Source organism: Poecilia reticulata, linkage group LG3 (genome assembly GCF_000633615.1).
Source record: "Poecilia reticulata strain Guanapo linkage group LG3, Guppy_female_1.0+MT, whole genome shotgun sequence".
In the NCBI taxonomy this organism is placed as follows: Eukaryota; Metazoa; Chordata; class Actinopteri; order Cyprinodontiformes; family Poeciliidae; genus Poecilia; species Poecilia reticulata.
This window is the reverse complement of record NC_024333.1, coordinates 33,783,169-33,802,036: the sequence shown is the minus strand read 5'-3', so window position 1 is coordinate 33,802,036 and position 18,868 is coordinate 33,783,169. Positions and strand designations below refer to the sequence as shown.

General features: G+C 40.2%; 1 protein-coding gene across 1 annotated transcript in view; it reads right to left on the bottom strand.

The window, feature by feature from the left end:
- Positions 1-3,076: 3,076 nt before the first annotated feature.
- LOC103463020 (C-myc promoter-binding protein-like) overlaps positions 3,077-18,868 on the bottom strand; it is a 63,390-nt gene continuing 47,598 nt past the window's right edge. The window contains exons 19-34 of the mRNA XM_017303889.1: positions 18,212-18,319; positions 17,864-17,956; positions 15,399-15,506; positions 15,134-15,283; positions 13,369-14,444; positions 12,616-12,829; positions 12,428-12,531; positions 11,757-11,932; positions 11,144-11,305; positions 10,105-10,285; positions 8,532-8,786; positions 8,334-8,451; positions 6,403-6,429; positions 4,029-4,191; positions 3,888-3,952; positions 3,077-3,654 (exon numbers count right to left, since the gene is read on the bottom strand). Of these exons, the coding sequence (XP_017159378.1) occupies positions 3,518-3,654; positions 3,888-3,952; positions 4,029-4,191; positions 6,403-6,429; positions 8,334-8,451; positions 8,532-8,786; positions 10,105-10,285; positions 11,144-11,305; positions 11,757-11,932; positions 12,428-12,531; positions 12,616-12,829; positions 13,369-14,444; positions 15,134-15,283; positions 15,399-15,506; positions 17,864-17,956; positions 18,212-18,319 (3,137 nt within the window). The 3' untranslated portion in view covers positions 3,077-3,517. The remainder of the gene's footprint in view (positions 3,655-3,887; positions 3,953-4,028; positions 4,192-6,402; positions 6,430-8,333; positions 8,452-8,531; positions 8,787-10,104; positions 10,286-11,143; positions 11,306-11,756; positions 11,933-12,427; positions 12,532-12,615; positions 12,830-13,368; positions 14,445-15,133; positions 15,284-15,398; positions 15,507-17,863; positions 17,957-18,211; positions 18,320-18,868) is intronic.

Sequence of the window (18,868 nt, the reverse complement as noted above, 5' to 3'; positions counted from 1 at the left end):
ATTTCAAAACATTTAGATTCCATGTGCACTGAGTTTTAACGCTCAGTATTTCTGACCTTTGACCCTCCAACTTCTGTTGTTCCTGTTTTGATGTAAAAGGAAGAAAAGTGTCGTTACCTGTGCGTCAGATCGTCGTAGCTGTGAGGAAAAAGCCGAGCGGCGTCACTTTGTCCCGTTACCGTCGTGTTAAACGGCGTTTTTTGTTGTTTTTTTTATCAAAATGGATGCAAACATGGATAAATTTTAAAAAAAAGTGTGAGATGGTAATTCCATGCTGCAATAAATTATTTTTTTTAAGAGTGACTGGTGTATTGATGGGTCAAATGTGAGTTTTGGAAACATTTTAAAATCCTAATGACAAACTTTTGTGTTTTTAGGACAAAACCAAATATTTCTACAGTTTCTTATGCGATTATTTTAAAATTTTCTCTGCACTGCACTTCACTTACATTTATGAATTTTTATTTTTTGGTGAGTATGTGAAGGTAAAATCCAATACTTTAAAAGAAATGGATGGAAATTAATCACAATTTATTACATTTAGCATAAAACTAAATTTTAGAGCAAACTAAAATTATACTTGAATAGATATTAATCAAAAATTATGTAGAAATGAGCTGAGTTTTAACTTTTTGCACTGGCAGCGTTAAATATCGTCACCTTCCTGCGTTATTTTTTGTCAAAAGTGGTTAAAAAAAATAAAATAAAAAATAACAGCACCTTTATTTAAGCCAGAAAAAAATAAATAAGTAAAAAAAAGGCTATTATTTACAAAGGTTTGATTTGCCTGAAAAATGTGTTTTTCTTTTTTTCTGCATTTCAGATTAAAGAGTGACTGACAAATTTAAAGCCAGTTTTATATTAAGAAATTTAGCATTTTATTGTTAAAACAAACTCTTGTATCGGCAAAATAATTGAGAAAAAAAACATCTTAATTCCTAAATTATGTTAATATTCAGTGGTATTTCTTCTACTTTAAAAAACAAACACAAGCCAACAATGAGAGCGTTAAATGATTTTATTTACAGTTCCAGTAGCTGTACACAACCTTCTACACCGGTAAAAGAACCCGCTGCTAGAAAATGTGATTTTTTTATTTTTTTTTTGTTTTGCAAACAAAACATTTATTGACTCGGTTCTGGAAAAACTTTTTTTCCCCCCACCAAGCAGCAGAAATCCCGGTTCATCAGGTATTTTTTTTCTGATAGGATTAAAGTGCAACTTGTTCATTTTTTCCAGTTTTGGTCTCATTTGGTCGACGTTCATGAAACCCCCGAGCTTAAAGTCGGGAGTCCTCCTTCAACCAAATCCACAAACAAACATTTATGTGACTCCAGGTCCAGAACTGGGACCGGTACCGTTCAATAAAAACATACGATAAAATAAAAACACTGATAAGGTGTTAGCATCAAGTTCTGTCCAGTTCGTTTGGTTCTTCCCAACAGAATCTCATTTAGTTTATAACTTCATAAAAGTTAAAATATCAGTAAAGTTCTGGATCAGAAATATTCTGGACCCACTTTTAAACATCGTACCTTAGCAGTGATCTTTTTTTTTTTTTTTTTGCCATTGATAGATTTTGAGCAAAGTTCATGTTTTCTAGCAACTGCGACAGAAAATTTAGAGAAAATTATCTTTTTCCTCTAAATATGAGCAAAAATCTCACAATCTAGAAGAATCTGATGAGGAAAAACCTGAAAAGTTCGACTTCATTCACTGTAAAAACAAATATTACAAAGTATCTTTGATCTGGTTTCTAGTGTAACTGTCTTTCAACACTTGAAATAAGACAAAAACTAACTTACAGGCAACTTTTCAGCTTGATGCAAGTCAATAATTCCTTAATATTAAATAAAGGAAGTACCACTGGCAGATTATTTCACTTGTAACATTTTATAAATGAAATAATCTGCCAATGCAACCAATACTTCTTTAATCAATAAGGAATTATTGGCTATATTTTTCTGAAAAGTTCGTAGTAATGTTGTTTTTTCTCATTTTAAGTGTGCGAAGGCATTTGCACTAGAAGATGGACAAAATACTTACGATTTTTTATTTTTGCAGGAGTCAGTTTTTTAAAAATATTTGCAAATTAAATTAAACATTGAAAGGATTTTAAGAACATTTTAATTTCACGTACAGAATTAAAGCATAAAATCTGGATATTTAATTTCAGATGTGAATTTTAGCGTCAGTAATTTTACATTTTTGTGAAAATTACAGAAAATATTAGACATATAACTGTAGAGCAAAATATTCTTTGAGAATTTACAATATGGATGCAAATTTTAATAATTAACTTTTGCTGAATACGAAGAGTTAGTTGAGCTTTTAGAAAGAAGTTTTGACCAAAACTAAATTATACGTGCTTTTAAAAATAAACTGTATTTTACCTGCAGTCTACAAACACTGAGTAACATCTGGAGTATTTTGATATTTTATGCATTTCTGCTCCATCTGCAAAAACACAAAATCTTACCAAGTATTTAGTGCAAATTTCTTAGTACACTTGAAATAAGGCAAAACACTAAATTACAAGTAACTTTTTAACAAGGTATTTGAGCCGCCTGTTTTCAGGAATTCATTATTAATAATCATGAAAAAGTTAAAGTTTCACTGGCATTATTTCCCTTGTGACATTTTTCCAACATAAAATAAACTCCTGTTTTACTAAAAAGCTTATTTTAAGGTAGTTTTCTCTAATTTTGAGATTTTTGCAATAAAAACGAGACAAAAATACTTGGTGATATTTTGTTTTTGCAGTGTATCACAATGTCTGTGTTGTACTTCCAGGTTTTATATTTAAACTCTGGCCTTGAGAACTTTGAAAACCAGAAAAACCAGAGGAGTCCTGATGATGACGCTCCGTTCAGAAAGTGATTGACCAAAAAAAAAAAAAAAACATTGGAAAAAGGTTTTAAAACAAACCAAACAGAAAGAGAGACATCGTCTGGTTATTATGGGAACATTTCAAGTTATATTTAAAAGTAAAATCTAGATTTATTGCTCCTCTCTCATCGTGTCGAGCGGCCGGTTTGCTAGGTCTTTTCTGAATAAAGCACAAAAGCACATTAAATGTCACTGAATGAAACATTTATGTCGATGTTTGGCATGAAGTGGTTTTTCAAACAGCTGCTTGGTGAACACGGCTTTTAGTTATTTTTATTTTTTGGTGTTTTGAAGCAACACGAAGCGGGTTTCCTTCAGTCTGCAGGCGAGAGCGGTGAGTTGCAACAGGATGCAATAAATAAAGCTAACTTTGTATAAATAGAATTCAAGTTAAAATATTGCTGCAGTTAGTCTCCATGTGATTTACGATCACACAATATAAATGCTGGATTAAAAACTGGCGCTTATTTACAGGGTTTTTTTCTCTGTATTTTGGTTGGATTTCAACAGAAACGAGGCGAGGTGCTGGACGAAGCCGAGCGTTACCGCGGCGACGGTCCAGTCCTGCTACGGGTTCCTGAGCTGGAGGTGAAGCGGTGAGGAAGAGGAGGAGGTGAAGGTGAGCGACTCACAGGTAAGGCTCTCCGAACGTCCGGCGGCACTCCATGACGCCGGCGCCCGGAGGACGGTCACAGTTATGGGTCAGCCTGACCAGCGGGGGCAGCAGGCGGTCGTACGCCAGCTTGTACTCACGATCAAAGGCGTCTGACAGGAAAAGTAATATTTGATATTTAATAAAAAAAAAAAAATTTTACTTAATGTTACAGTTCTTACATGTTTTTAAAATTAAACAATAATTTTTTGATTCAAAGTGAGTAACCAAAAGAAAAAGAAGAAATGGACTTTGAGTTTGTTTGGTTGGTTGGTTGGATGAATGGATGGATGGATGGATGGATGGATGGATGGATGGATGGATGGATAGATAAACTCTGACTCACCGATATCGATGTTGTCTTTTCCCAGCGCCACCAGGGACAGGAAGAGGATGTCTCTGTACAAACTCCTGACGAACCAAAACAAAACCCATCATTAGTAACGTTACAGCATCAGTGGAGTCCAGCGGTTTGCCTGACAGTGACCTTTGGCGTTTGACCCCCAGCATCCGGTCCAGCAGCTGCAGCAGCTGCGCCATCGGCCGACCGACGTCATTCCTCTGGATGCTGCGCACCACGCCCTGCAGCAGCTCGTCCGTCAGAGGCTTCTCCTCATCCGGGACCGGCCGGGACAAAGGGTAGCCCACGTCTACACACACACACACGCGCGCACGCACGCACACACACAGATAGAGACAAAGAGACAGAGAAAAGAGATCAGGAGCTTGTTGCTGTAGTAACTACTTACATTTACTCAATTACATTTGTACATTTGACTTTTACTAAAGTAATTTTATTATGAAGTATTTCTGCTCTTACTTGAGTAAAATTTCTGGATTTTCTACCCACTGAATGAAAAGCAAAAATGTTTTAAACCAGACACAGACCTGCAGTTTTGTTATCAGTTTTTACTGATAGAGACTCATTTGGATTTTTTTTCCTTTGCCTGGTGTTATTTTTTGCTTATATTAATTATTGTCATTTTCGTTCATAAAACACAAAAATTTCCACATAACTTTATATTTTGGTCTGACTGACATAATTTTATATCAAGTGATTAATAATTTGATCAGTTAGTTGAGTAGACTTTTTCCCAAAACCATTCATTATATTTGTATCAAGTAAATAGAAAATTTTGTTTTTCTCACATTATTAAACTTACACAGCCCTCAGACTCAACCGTGCTTATCGGCGTCATGTCTTTTGCTTTTTTATATAAAGTTAGTTTTTCTGCTTTATCCCTTCAAGCTAATAAACCCTTTTCACAGTTACATCGATTTCATACGAAGATGTCATAACGTTCCGTGGTTTGACTCGAAGCAGTTTATCTTTACTGTCGGTGTGATTTTGCCTCTGGAAACCTGACTGAAAAATTCACGGCCTCATGTATTTTTTATTTTTTTTTACATTATCTCTTCCAGCGCATTCTCATCTTCGTTGAGAAATTGACGCAATTCCGTCATTCAGCTCGGATGAATAAAGCGCTGCTAAGATTAAACTTAAGGATATTGTCGGGTCGAGTTGTTATATTTCTAAACAGAACCGCATCAAGAAAATTCGTCATCCCACACCGGATGTTTGGACCGTTTCTCTTCTCCTGTTTTGCCGCCATCTTTAATTTCTGCATCAACGGCTCCACTAATAAAGATGACCAGCGGCGCCCTCTGCTGGATGGCGGCCAAAGTACAACATTGAAAGTAGGTCAAGCATAAGTTATTACCGTAATTAAAAGATTGGAACAAATTGTATCCAAATAAACCACTAATTCACAAAAATAATTGCAAATAGATTAATTGTGTGTAAATTGATTGATTCATACATGCATGTTTTCTGTGTGTTTGTTTGTGAAAGAGGTCTGCAACCTTTGCAAACCACTTCTACTCTCAGTTCAGCTAAATAAAACTTTAGAACCACAAATGTTACATGAGCTTTTGGAAAAAAGAAAACGTCTAATTTCTGATAATAACCTACCATCTGACCGTAATTTAACTTAAATTTGTAGGTTTCTAAAATATAGAAGGAAAAAAAAAATCAAGATAATGACTAAATTATTTCTTATATTTTTAAGTGTCATTATGTTGTGGAAATGTATTGCAATTATTCCATAAGAAGTAGAAAAACAGCTAAAACTTGCATTTGTTATATCCATTAGCCATGCATTTAAAACAATTTTTGGATTTATCACGACTATAAATACATACTAATGTCTGTCAGAATAGTTGTTTATACTATTTTCTCTACTGTTGGCTCTATTACAGTATGAATAAATACAAAAATATGATTAAATATTTGTGCAACTGACTGAAGCAACATGACGTTTCCTAAGAAATTCTCAAAACAAGTATATATTATGCCACWTCTGTTGCTATTGCTATAAATAACACAAAATATTGTGTAATATCTGTATTTAAAAGGGTTAGGTGGTTCTTTATTACTTTATCCAAAGTTAAGAGCCACTGTGGAAAGTATAAAGGGTTACCGGTTACAAACGTCTGGACTACAAAATAAAAACCCAATGAAAAGTGTTGGGAGTTTTTGTCTGCAGTTTGACAAAATTAGAAAAAATGTAACCGTCAACATCCAACTAACTGCATTTTAAATCAGAGAAGTGAATGAAACATCAACCAACGTCCCATTAAAAACCCACTAGAGACCAACAGTGACATCCATCACTATGCTGCTGCAGAAAAACGACGAGACGAATGAAGCGGACAGTCACAGGAGAAGCAGGAAGCAGGAATACGGTTCACCATCAAAACACTGAAACTACGACAGGAAGAGGCCGAGTCTGCACAGAAAACACAGCAGCGCATGGAGCAAAGCACACAGAGCAGAGCGGAGGACGAGCAGGAGGACTCACTCTCTAACAACACAGTGCAATTAAGCCCTGGAAGGAGAGAAGAGAGCAGGATTAACCGGAGGCCACCGCAGCGCTTCCTCTCCACTCCTGTCCAGATAAACTTTATTTGCCAAAGTTTCAGAAGAAATGCTCCAGAAATCGTTCTACCAAGTGGATCCAGGTTCTGTTTCACCCCTCAGGATTAGAGTCACGTCAGGTTTATTTGTGTAGCACGTTTCAGCAACAAGGCAGTTCAAAGTGCTTTACAAAAACCATGACACAAGAAATAAACATTACATTTTGTCAAATGCCATCATAAAAATAATCAAACATGTTGATCAATGTTCCAGTTATTATGAATCCATAGCAAACAGGTGGGTTTTAGTCTAGATTTAAAGGAAGTCAGTGTTCCGGCTGTTTTTCACTTTTCTGGAAGTTTGTTCCAGATTTGTGGTGCGTAGAAGCTGAATGCTGCTTCTCCATGTTTGGTTCTGGTTCTGGGGATGCAGAGCAGAACCAGAACCAGAAGACCTGAGAGGTCTGGAAGGTTGCTATGACAACAGCAGCAGATCTTTAATGTATTGCGGTGCTAAGCTGTTCAGTGATTTATAAACTAACAACAGTATTTCAAAGTCTATTCTCTGTGAAGACACTGTTGCAGTAATCAATGCGACTAAAGATAAACTGATGATGGAAGGTCGACTTTGTAAGTGTCTTTATGTGGCTCTGAAGCTTCAGGTCAGAGTTCATCCTGATTCCTAGTTTCTAGCTGTAATAACTGAAGCTGAGCATCTGGATCGCTCCTCTTCAGGTCCAAAGATAATAACCAGAATTTTGTTTCTGTTCAGCTGGAGAAAGTTTTGGCAGATTCATGCATTGGTTTGTTCTGAGCATCTGTTCAGTGTTTGGATGTGGATCGTCTGCGTAGTTATGGTAGCTAATCGTGTTCCTTGTTACATCCTGAGCTAGTGGGACAACACAGACATTTAACAGAAGGGGCCCGGATTGAATCAGAGTTGGGTTGTAAATATCCATCCATCCATCCATTTTCTTGCACCCTTTTTCCCTCAGTGGGGYCGGGAGGGCTGCTGGTGCCCATCTCCAGCCAACGTTTCGGGCGAGAGGCGGGGTTCACCCTGGACAGGTCGCCAGTCTGTCGCAGGGCAACACAGAGACACACAACCATGCACACACACACTCACACCGAGGGGCAATTTGGAGAGGCCAATTAACCTGACAGTCATGTTTTTGGACTGTGGGAGGAAACCGGAGTACCCGGAGAAAACCCACCATGCACAGGGAGAACATGGAGACTCCATGCAGAAAGACCCCAGGCTGGGAATCGAACCCAGAACCTTCTTGCTGCAAGGCAACAGCTCTACCAAATGCGCCACTGTTGTAAATAGTTACATTTATTTACATTTACTCAAAGTACATTTTAGGAAAAAAAAAATACTTTGAGGAGTATTTTACTATGCTGTACTTTTTCTTTCACTTTAGTAATTTTATGTTGAAATATTTCTAGTCTTGAGTAAAATTTCTGGATTTTCTACCCACTGAATGAAAAACAAACATGTTTTAACCAAAAACTCACCAGACACAGAAACAAACCTGCAGTTTTAGGTTTTTATTGACAGATTTGGAAATATTTGTTTTGATTTTGTTATTTATATGAATTATTGTCATTTTCATCTTTAAAATACCAAAATTTCCACTTAACTTTCTATTTTGGTCCATCTGATGATGTAATTTTTAAATATTAAATTATTGATAATTTGATCAGTTACTCAGTACTTGAGTTGACTTTTTACCAAATACGTTTTTAGTTTTACTTGAGTAAAAATATGTTGAATTATTTCTTCTTATTTGAGTATGATTTTTCTGCCTCCCCTGTGGCCCCACATCCAGTCTCTTATTGACCCAAAGACGTGCCTGTTGGCGCCGTGACTCACTGTATGTGTTCCAGAGGATGTAGAGAGGCTGGACCGGGTCCTGGTGCAGCTTCAGGTTGTCCCATAGGATCTGGATCAGAACATGTTTACTGTCCTCGGACATCCAGTGACGAGGGACCTGACGACGGACAAAAACACCCAGTTACTGTCTCCACCGGGTCTTTGGGAGCCAGACGGAGGCAGGGAACCGTTTCGGACCTGGGAGTCTCTGTTGCAGTGCTCAGAGGTGAGGATGAGGCCCGGCAGGTTGCTGGGCAGGTCCAGCCGCCGGAAGTACCACAGCAGGTTCCAGTAGATGATGGGGTGGTGGTCCACCATGTCGGCCTCGGCGATCACCGGGTCGCCCTCGTTCTCCAGCAGACTCTCAAGCTCCTTCCACAGAACCAGCGGGCTCAGGTACGGCACCGTCACGGGCTCCGGGTTGTGGAGCTGCCAGTCCATGCTGAGCGGGTCCTGGCGACGGATTTACAGGGATTCATYGCAATTAATCAATTTATCGAATGATAACTTAAAACAAACCCAATAATATCCTGAGGCGGGTAGTAACTAGTTATATTTACCTGATTACTTTTACTTGAGTAACTTTTTAAAAAAAAAAAAAATTGCTTTTAGGATTATTTTTACTGTGCTGTACTTTTTACTTTTACTTGGGTAATTTTATTATAAAGTATTTCTGCTCTTACTTGAGTAAAAGTTCTGGATTTTCTACCCGCTGAATGAAAAACAAACATGTTTTAACCAAAAATTCACCAGACACAGAAACACACCTGCAGTTTTGTTAAAGTTTGATAAGTTTTTTTTTATTGAAAGAAACTGATTTGGAAAAAAATATTTTGCCTGATTCTCTTATTTTTTGTTATTTATATGAATTATAGTCATTTTTGTCCTTAAAATACCAAAATTTCCACTTAACTTTATCATTTGGTCTCTATGATGATGTAATTTTTGAATATTAAATGATTGATAATTTGATCAGTTAACTCTGTACTTGAGTAAACTTTTTACCAGATGCTTTTTTTACTCTTACTTGGGTAATTTTCTTGGACGGATACTTTTACTTTTACTTGAGTAAAAATATACTGAAGTTGTGTTACTCTTACTCAAGTACAGTTTTGATCATTTACATTTATATAATTTTTTGTTTCTCTCTTTCTACCAAAACCTGGATGATGAAACTCTTCGGTCTGATGCTTTAGTCTCAACTAGCCTTATTTGTTTAGAATTAATCTCCGTAACTCATTTTATTTGTTGTTTTGTTTATTTATTTTGGATATTTTAAATGTCTTCCAGTTCCAGTGTTAAATGTCTCATAGTATTTGAGGTTTATTGAGAATCTTTTCTTGCATTATTATGCCATTAATCAATAATCAGTTTATTTGCATGGAAACATTTCAGCAACAAGGCAGTTCAAAGTGCTTTACATAATAAAGTTGTACTTCTACTGCCAGATTCCTCATGTTTCACTTTGAAAATGAGGAAAAATGTTATAAGTGAAGTAAGTAAAGAACTAGAACTTTTWCATCAATAAAGGAATTATTAACTTAAAGCTACTTGTAAGTTGGTTTTGTCTTATTCTAAGTGTACTAAGATATTTGCACTAAAAACTAGACCAGAAATAAATGATAATATTTTCTGTTTTTGCAGTGTACATTGATGAAACTGTTTTCCTGCTCCCAGCATCCTCTGACCCTGATCTGCTCACATCTAAACCGTTTCAGTCTTGCCTTTCTGCCTCGTATCATTTCTGTTTCCCGTCGGCGTTGAGACGCACCGCGGCTTCGTTCAGATGACTCGGCAGGCTGCCGGACGTCGGCAGGTGGTGGCTGAGCTGCGACTCTTCCTCCATGGGGCCGAAGGCGCTGACGCTACGGGTCATGGGTCCGCCGGAGGACAGCGCCCCCTGCCGGCGATCTGTGGGGATGTTGATGCCTTGAGCCCTGCTGGGCCGAGTCCTGAAGAGACGCAACAAATCCAGAAAAATTCAATACTGCAACAGCCGGCATGAATCCACTGGTTTAAAGGTGATCTAATATGGATCCTTGAACAGGTTAGGACAAGACTGTGGCCTATTCAAAACATATTCATCACATTTTCACACAAAATCATTCTTAGATGATGAGATTTTAGTTTGCTCAGTTCTGCATATTTTGTCCCTTTAAACCCAAATAATCTGCTGCTGGCCACGCCCCCAACTCAACGTTTACACATGGACTACGAAAATGGCTGCCAACAGATCCATAATTATATAACCTAACATCTTTGAAAAGCATTAGTGGAGCCTTATGCACAAATAACAAGAATGCAGCAAGTGGTTTCTGGATGGTAACTCAACAACAAAACTGTTGTCTTTTCCAGCAGCCACTGTAAGGTTAACCGTTGCTAGGTAACGGGCTATGATTGGCTGGCGTTGCTAGGTAACAACACAGTCCCCATGGACTGTGACTAAATAATCAGGAGGTTTTTGAAACGGCTCATTTTCCAGACACCAGAAAACATGAACTCATTACCAAATGTTTTTTTAAGCATTGGGTTGTTTTTAGAAGCAGTTGAAACCGAAATGGAAGAATAAAAACATGCAAAATGTGAATAGATTTAAAGTAAAAGTGCTTTGATGTGCGAGGGATTTGTTTTGTTTTGTGTGGTTTTAAGCACCTTGTTTTCTTTATACTTTTCTAGCTCTGTTTTGTAAAATCTGTTGATGCTTTAAAGTCTGATTTGGTTTCGGGTCCAACAGCTTTTTTTTTGGATTTAACTTGAAGTTTGAAAATATTTAGTTTAAGCATGAATACGTGGCTGAACCAGGGATGTACCTCCCAGGAGTTTCCTTTGCGGCTGCTGTGGGTGAGGGAGGGAACACGGCTGTGGTGGGACACGGCGTGGACAACGTGGACGTCCCCGTGTCCAGACCCGTGGAGGCGGAGTACGATGAGGTCATGGCGTCATCCATGGACGGGCTGCCCTTCAGGAAGAGCCTGAAACAGGGCAAACCGCATGGACCGAGCCTTTACATCTAAACCATCAGGATGAAACTGCATAACAGTGAATATTCTGGTAGAATTTACAATTAAATGTTGAAAATCTTCACTTAATACTTGATTTGGAAAAATCGTCAACAATTAAACCTTTAAAACAAATACAGTCCAACATTTTCCACTTCGTTTCTCTTTTCAACCTTCCTTCTTTTTATTTATGCTTCTTTACTTCACTCCCACTTCCTTACTCCACCTCGTCTTATTTCTTTACTTTCTTTCTTCCCACCTTCCTTTCTTTCACTTTCTCACTCCTGTCTTCCCTGCTTCTGTTTATGATCATAATTTCAAAGTAAACTTTTCTGTTCATTCCTCAATGGAAACTATGGAGCTGAGTCTGGAAAACGATGTAATCTTGACAAAAGGAGGGGAAGGACCCTGTTGGTAAGCTCACCTCCCGGGTCCTCTCATGTCCCGGATCTCCACGTTGAGGAACGGCAGGAAGGGGTTTCCGCAGAAGGGGCAGGTGGTGTTGAGGTTGGAGTCGTCGGCCGTCCATCCAGCCATGATCTCCTCGTCGTAAACCAGGCAGTCGCAGGTTTTACAGCGAGAGCAGCTGGAGATCAGCAGCTGCAGAGAGAAAAATAGCTTGCAAGTATTTTTACTGCACTGTACTTTCTACCTTCACTTCAGTAATTTTATTATGAAGTATTTCTAGTCTAACCTGAGTAATATTTCTGGATTTTCTACTCACTGAATGAAAAACAAACATGTTTTAACCAAAGATTCACCAGACACATTCACACAGCTGCAGCTTCTGTTAAAGTTTCAGAAGTTTTTTATCGAAAGAAACTGATATGGAAACATTTTGTTTTGTCAGATTGTGTAATTTATAAGAATTACTGTCATTTTGGTCCATAAAATACTAAACTTTCCACTTAACTTTATTCACCAATCTGATGATGTAATCTTTAAATATTAAATGATTGATACTTTAGTACTTGAATAGACTTTTTATCAAATACGTTTTTACTCTTCGTTGAGTAATTTCTTAGATACTTTGACGTGAGTACATAGATGTTGAAGTATTTCTACTCAGCCTCCTCTGGTCGTTTTGTGTTTTACCTCCATAGCGTAGTTGTTGAAGATGCTGGTGTTGCTGGTGCAGCGTGACGATCCGAGGTCGGACTTGTCCGGCAGCGAGAACCCGGGCAGAGACAGAGGACAACCTGGAGAAACGGGACAACCTGTCAGGGTCCGGGTCCGTCTTCATGTCGGATCAGCGTCCAGACGGAGGTAGAGGAAGTTCTCACCAGGAGGAAGAGACGTGGGTCTGCCCAGGCTGCGTCCTGCAGTGGGACTGTCCACCCGGCTGTGGACAGGACTCCTATGGGGACAGGAGGGACCGTTCTTCTGAGGGGAGACGCCGAGCTGCTCCGTCTCCTCAAACTCCGCTTCGTCCTGGATGGAGCCGTCTGGATCCCCGACACTGAGGGAGGAAATGCTCAGACGGTCGCTGAAGCCGTCCTGGTTGGAGAGAGAGAGACAGAGAGAGAGAAAGAGAGAAAAATGGAGAGAGAGATGGAGAAAGAGAGAGATGGAGAAATGGATCAAATGTGTCCGTCTCTCTCTCTCTCCATGTTTTATAGCCACAAACTTTCTGATGCCTTCAGGTTCACAGAAGAAACCAGCATGGAGACCATCAGTCCCAGTCTGCTTTACTGGTTTTAACTATAATCACTAAACATGAAGAGGATAGATGAATGAATAAATGGATGAACAGATGGATGAATGAATGAGTAAACAGATGAACAGATGAATGAATGAATAGATGAATGAATGAACAAATGAATGAATGAATGAATAGTGATTTTAATGTGCAGTGACCTGACCCTCCAACCAGCAGGGGGCAGCAGATCTCCAGCAGCTTCAGCCAATCAGACACAAAGCAAAAACTCTAAAGGTTGATGAAGGTCTGATTCTGATGAAGCTGATGATGAAGCTGTTTTTATGTGATTCTGTAGCTTTAATAATCCAAACTAAAGCCGAGCATCGGGGTTCTGTACCTTGGTTGGCGTGTTGGACGTCGCGAAACGCGAGTACCAGCGGCTGGCCCGCTCCGCCACGCCCTTCCCAGCAGAAACCACGCTGGTCTTGAAGACGTCGAGCGTCGGGGTGAGCAGGGCGTCCAGGGCGAAGGAGGAGGAGGACGGCGAGGCCAGGCGCTCCCTGAATGGGCTCAGGCTGGGGCTGGTGCTGGAGCTGCGGCCCGACGGCGACGACATCAGCCGCTGGCGGGACGCGGGCCGGGCCGGCGACGCCTGGTGGAAGGTGCGTGAGCGCGGCACTGCGCTGGTCCTGAGTGGAGCGGCGTGGGGCAAGCTGGACCTCCGGAAGGCGGCGGCGGCATGGGGGTGGAGCAGCAGCGGGCTGGCCGGGCCCTGCAGCTCGGAGCTGGACGTGCGGCTGCTCAGYGGCGTGTCCAGGTGGCTCATGTACAGCTCGATCTCCCGGGCCAGATTACGGCGGGCGCACGGTGCTCTGGCCTCGTCGCCATCCGGGTACGCGGCGCTCTGCGACTCAGCGGCCATCAGGGAGAGCGGGTCGAAGCCCGTTTCGATGCCGGTACGCATCACGGCTCCTCTGGGCGCCGCAGAGCTCATGCCGCCGTAGCTGGCGCTGCGCTCAACGGGTTTTTTAAGATGTCTGACCCCCAGAGACGGCTTCTCCAAGTCCAGATCCTCAAAATCAAAAATGGCTTCCGTGTTACTCTTATCTTCATCACTGTAGCTTTGTTCCTCCTCCTCCTCTTTGTGATTAAAGCCTCCTAAGTGACGCTTCTGGCTGTAGTTGGTACCGGACAGGATCTTGGCGTCGGCGCCCAGCAGTCCGGCAATCTTATCAGGGTCGGTCTCCGCCTGACTCATGCCAAGACCGAGGACAGTGGCGCCGCTGCCGCCGCTGCCCGTAGTGTCACCGCTCACGCGGCCGGCCCGCGCCGCCTGCCAGTCCAGAGCGGCGCCGCTGCCAGAGCTGCCCACCACCTCCTCCAGGGCGCTGCGGTGTCGCCGCAGCAGGCTGTTGGCACGAACCTCACCGATCTCATCCAGAGACGTGGTGAAGAGGAGTCCAGCGATGTGGCCTGGCAGACAGGCAGGAGGAAAAGAGCTGCTCAGCTAACAGTTATGATGTTACTCCGAAGAATGGATGCGACTAACTAAACAAAAAATGAAATTCAAGGTAGACCAAAGTCGCAGCATTTGTTACGTTTTCAGCTGCTGCTGATTTGACACAGTGCCTCTTTTCGGTGCAGTGCCCCCTCCTCGCCTGTGGAGGCGATGCACCAACAAACCACTGCAGGAAATTGCACAAAAATCTCTGAAGAAGACACTGACAGGCCAGGAGGAGAACAGGTTTTTCCAATTAGTCTGGTTGATTTGACAGTGCAGTGTGAAAGAAACAGCTGAAAATGTAACAAATGTTTAAATTTCCCAAATGGAATCGATTCTACCGGACTTTACTGGAAAAATCCTTCAAAATTGATTGAAAATGTCCCAAAATTGATTTTAAAAGTAGAAAAAAAATTGCCTCTATTTTGTAACTATGCAGTGTATTGGAACATACAGATGCGCAAAAAAACACCACAATAAGGAAGAAACTATAAAAACGAAAGAGTGATGTACCTGATTGAAATAATGTCCGTTTGATGTGTGCAGAAACAAAATGTCTGCACACATCAGTGATCTCAGTTTTATATCCTGAATTCAAGAGCTTGTTTCTTCCTTTTCTAAGTGTTGCAATGGAAAATTGAAGTAACCCAAGCGGAGTTACCTGCGCTGGTGGAGCTCCTGGGTTTCCGGGCAGAATCCCCGTACGGATAGCTGCTCCGAACGATTCCCCGAGGCTTGAAGGAGGAGCCGGCCTCCAGGTCCAGCTGAGGCAGGCAGTCCTTGCTGCCCTTCACGCTTTCAGTCTCCGACACTGGACACGGGAAAACCAGAGTCGGGTCGGATGATTAAAGAAAACAAACATTAAAAATCTCTGGAGGAAAGGAAGAATCGTGTTTTAGTTTAAGAGCATCAGATGAACTACTGACAGGAGCTGCAGTCGCTCTCCTTCTTCTCGTCTTTGTCGGGGGGAGCGGCGTCGCCTCTCCGAACTTCCTCCTTCGACAGAGAGTTGTAACCCAAATCCGACTGATCTCCTGGAAAAACGGAGGGAAAAAACAACTGAAAGCTCAAATTTCCCAGAAAAAAAATAGAAATTTAGAACAATAGGAAAGATCTGGACCAACTACGGCTTTACTCTGCACCAAAAACCAAATCTAAAAATATTAAGAACAAAAATCTACGTTTCTTCCTCAGTTTCCTCTCTGTGGATTGTAAGAAAGACAAATAATCAGCCACAGCAGGGATCTGCAACCTTCACAGTAGCTCTTAGTAATTTGGCTTAAAAAAGCAGAATTTAGTTTATTTGTTTTTGTAATTCATTATTCTAATAATCGGATAAAAAAATCTGAATATTTAGCAGATTTTTCCTTTAATCCATTAAGCTCATTTTAAACAGTATTATAAATACATTAAAAGATGCAAATAAATAATTTTATTTGTTTTTTAATAAGAAAATAAATATTTAATGGCCTAAGATGTAAACATAATATTCCATTAGTAAATGCTTGATTATTTGTAGCAAAAGGACCTAAAAAAATAACGTGAAACATTTCAGCTCTTTCTGCTCGACTTATCAACACAGTGTAGAGAAAATGATTAATTTTTGAATTAAATGATTAATAATTGATAGTAAAAAGTCTTTAGCATGAAAAATTTCACAAGGTTCTAAGCTAATACTGAGTTCTAATTAAATCATATTTATAGACGAGTTTTTCATCTTAAAAACATATAAATGTTGTTTTTTTCCTCACTATATTGGAAACAACAATTTTTGTTTCTATCATTTCCCACCATAGAAGAAAATGTATCAGTCAATGTAAATGTTTTATGTTTTCCTTACTTTACTGTGAGAAGTTTTCTTTACTTACGAGAATATGGTCATAGTTTCAGAAAAAACATCTGAAAATTATGAGAAAAAAATATTTTAATGAGAAAAAAAAGTTTAATAATCCAGATCAGCTCAGTTTGTGCTTCTTTCTTCGACTAAGTCGTTTTAAACCCTTGATAAGGATTTGATGCTGATCTATTAAAATATTCAGTATTTTTATTAAGAATTAACTCTAAAACTATATAGCCTACAGATAAGTTAGTATAAATAAAACTAAATTATAACTCCACGAAATGTTTGACATTCCACATTTACATTTTTTGGGTATATTTTGTGTTGGATTCTCATAAAATGATTACTTTATTCTAATATTATGACTTAATTCTCCTAATTAAAAATAAAATCTTAGCTGACCCTTATATTTTGACTCGAATTCAAAGTCCAAATAAGTAAAATCTGTAAAACAAGATGGCCGTGACTCTGAAACGCATGGAGAGCATTGAAGAAAAAAAATTTATTTTCCAAAAATTGAATATTCAAAAAACAAAAATTAGATTAATCAATAAAATCCATCACCCAGCATTAGCTACAAATTTAAAAAGCATCTTTTCTTCTCTGAAGCAATGGGTGAGCTGCACATCCATCATGTTTAGCCGTTACCTCTCCATCTTTGAGAATGGCGCCCGCAGAGACGCGTCTCCGTTATTAAAATGATCATCAAACAGAATATGCCTCTGGGCAATTACACGCCATAATTAACAAAGACAAAAACACTGACAGGGCTGAGAATGAAGAGCGGGAAAGGAGCAGACGGATAAGTCGGAGAGAGGAACGACAGATCACACGACAAGCTGCGTTTTCATTACAAATGTGAGAAAAACTTTGACTATATTCCACTAATGTGAAAAAAAAATCACAATAGTGGTGTTTCCATTAAATAAGAAATTAACTAAAAATGACGTGTTTCCATTAATTTCAATTCGTGCAATTTTATGGTTAACAGAAACACAGCTAACAGCAGTTATATAGTTTCCATAGAACTGCTAAGAGCCGTTCTATGTAATTTGTAATTACAAATTACAAATTTGTAATTACAAAATTGTAATTTTGCAAACTGAAATTACAAAAATAAATGTGCTTAATGGAAACACGCAATTTTGTTTTTCAATATAACGTTTTGTGCCAGGATGATTTTTTTGGCATTATCAAAATTTGTGTATTTCGCAAAACTGGAATGGAAAAACTTTTTTCACATCACACAGGTCACAACAGGATGTTACTACTGGCAGAAACGCAGAAGAAGACGACGAAGACAGGAAGTGGTACAGCATATTTTTAAATCACTTATCGAGTGAACAAACTTATTCATGTGTGATTTTAATTGCATTTCTTCTTTAATAAAAACAAAGTTGCAAAGTTGTGGTTTTTTTAGATTAGCGAAATATTGATCAAGATTTGCTCACAACTGTCATGAAAACGCAGCTGGTGACTTGGAAAAGAAGAGAGAAAAACCCCGACAGATGCAGAGGAGGATGAAGGAGGCGGGCTGGTTGAGAGGTTTACCTGGGTGGAGAGTGGCTTCTCTGAGCTCAGCGCCCACCCAGGGAGAGCGGGCCGCCACGGGCCTGGCCCCCGCGCTGTCGCCCCCGCCGCCCACTGCATGCAACGGCAGCACAGGCAGGGCCAGAGTGAAGGGTTACGCACAGAGCAGAGCAGAAACCACAGCCGAGGAGGAGGGACAGACAAAACGAGCGCCAGAGGGAGGGATGGAGGGAAACGAAGAGGAAAACGAGTGGAGCGGAGTACAAAAGAAGGGAGGATTAACAAAAACGTCAATGAGAGAAGAGGAAAAAAAAAAAAAAAGATGTGAAACATGAGGACTGCCGGCGGCAGCGAGCGTCTGAGGTGTACCTGTGCTAGATCTATCGTCAGCGGGTTCTACTGGGCTCTGCTCGGCCGGGTTCGGGTCGGCAGAGCTGTCCAGACTGCCATGACTCACAGCGTCCAGGTCGCTGCCATCTGCCCAGAAACAACAAGCTGGTGAACAAAGATGGCGCCGCCACAGATCCACGCGCCGGTTCTTTAAAAAACGCCTTCCTGGAGTTCACCACGTTTACCCAAAACGACTTAGAGGAGAATCGGAGTCGATTCCAGAACTCTGAACCGGTTTAAACCAGTTGGAGATAAAAGCATCAGAATTTGTGGAGGAATGGCTGGATGGATGGATGGATGGATGAATGGACGGTCGGTTGGTCGGACAGTTGGTTGGATCAACAGACGGTTGGATGCATTTTAAACTGTGAAGCTTTAATTATTTTCTATCATCTATAAATTTTCCTAATGGATTCAGGTCGTATTTATTGAAGATGTAAAGCGGATCAAAAAACATTTGATCAGATTTTAGACTCCATCTCTGGTTGGATGAAGCTGTTGGATGAATCGGTTGGATGAACAGACGGTTGGATGAAGCGGTTGGGTGAAACGGTTGGGTGAAGCGGTTGGTTGAACAGATGGTTGGATGAACAGACGGTTGGATAAAGCGGTTGGATGAAGCGGTTGGATGAACAG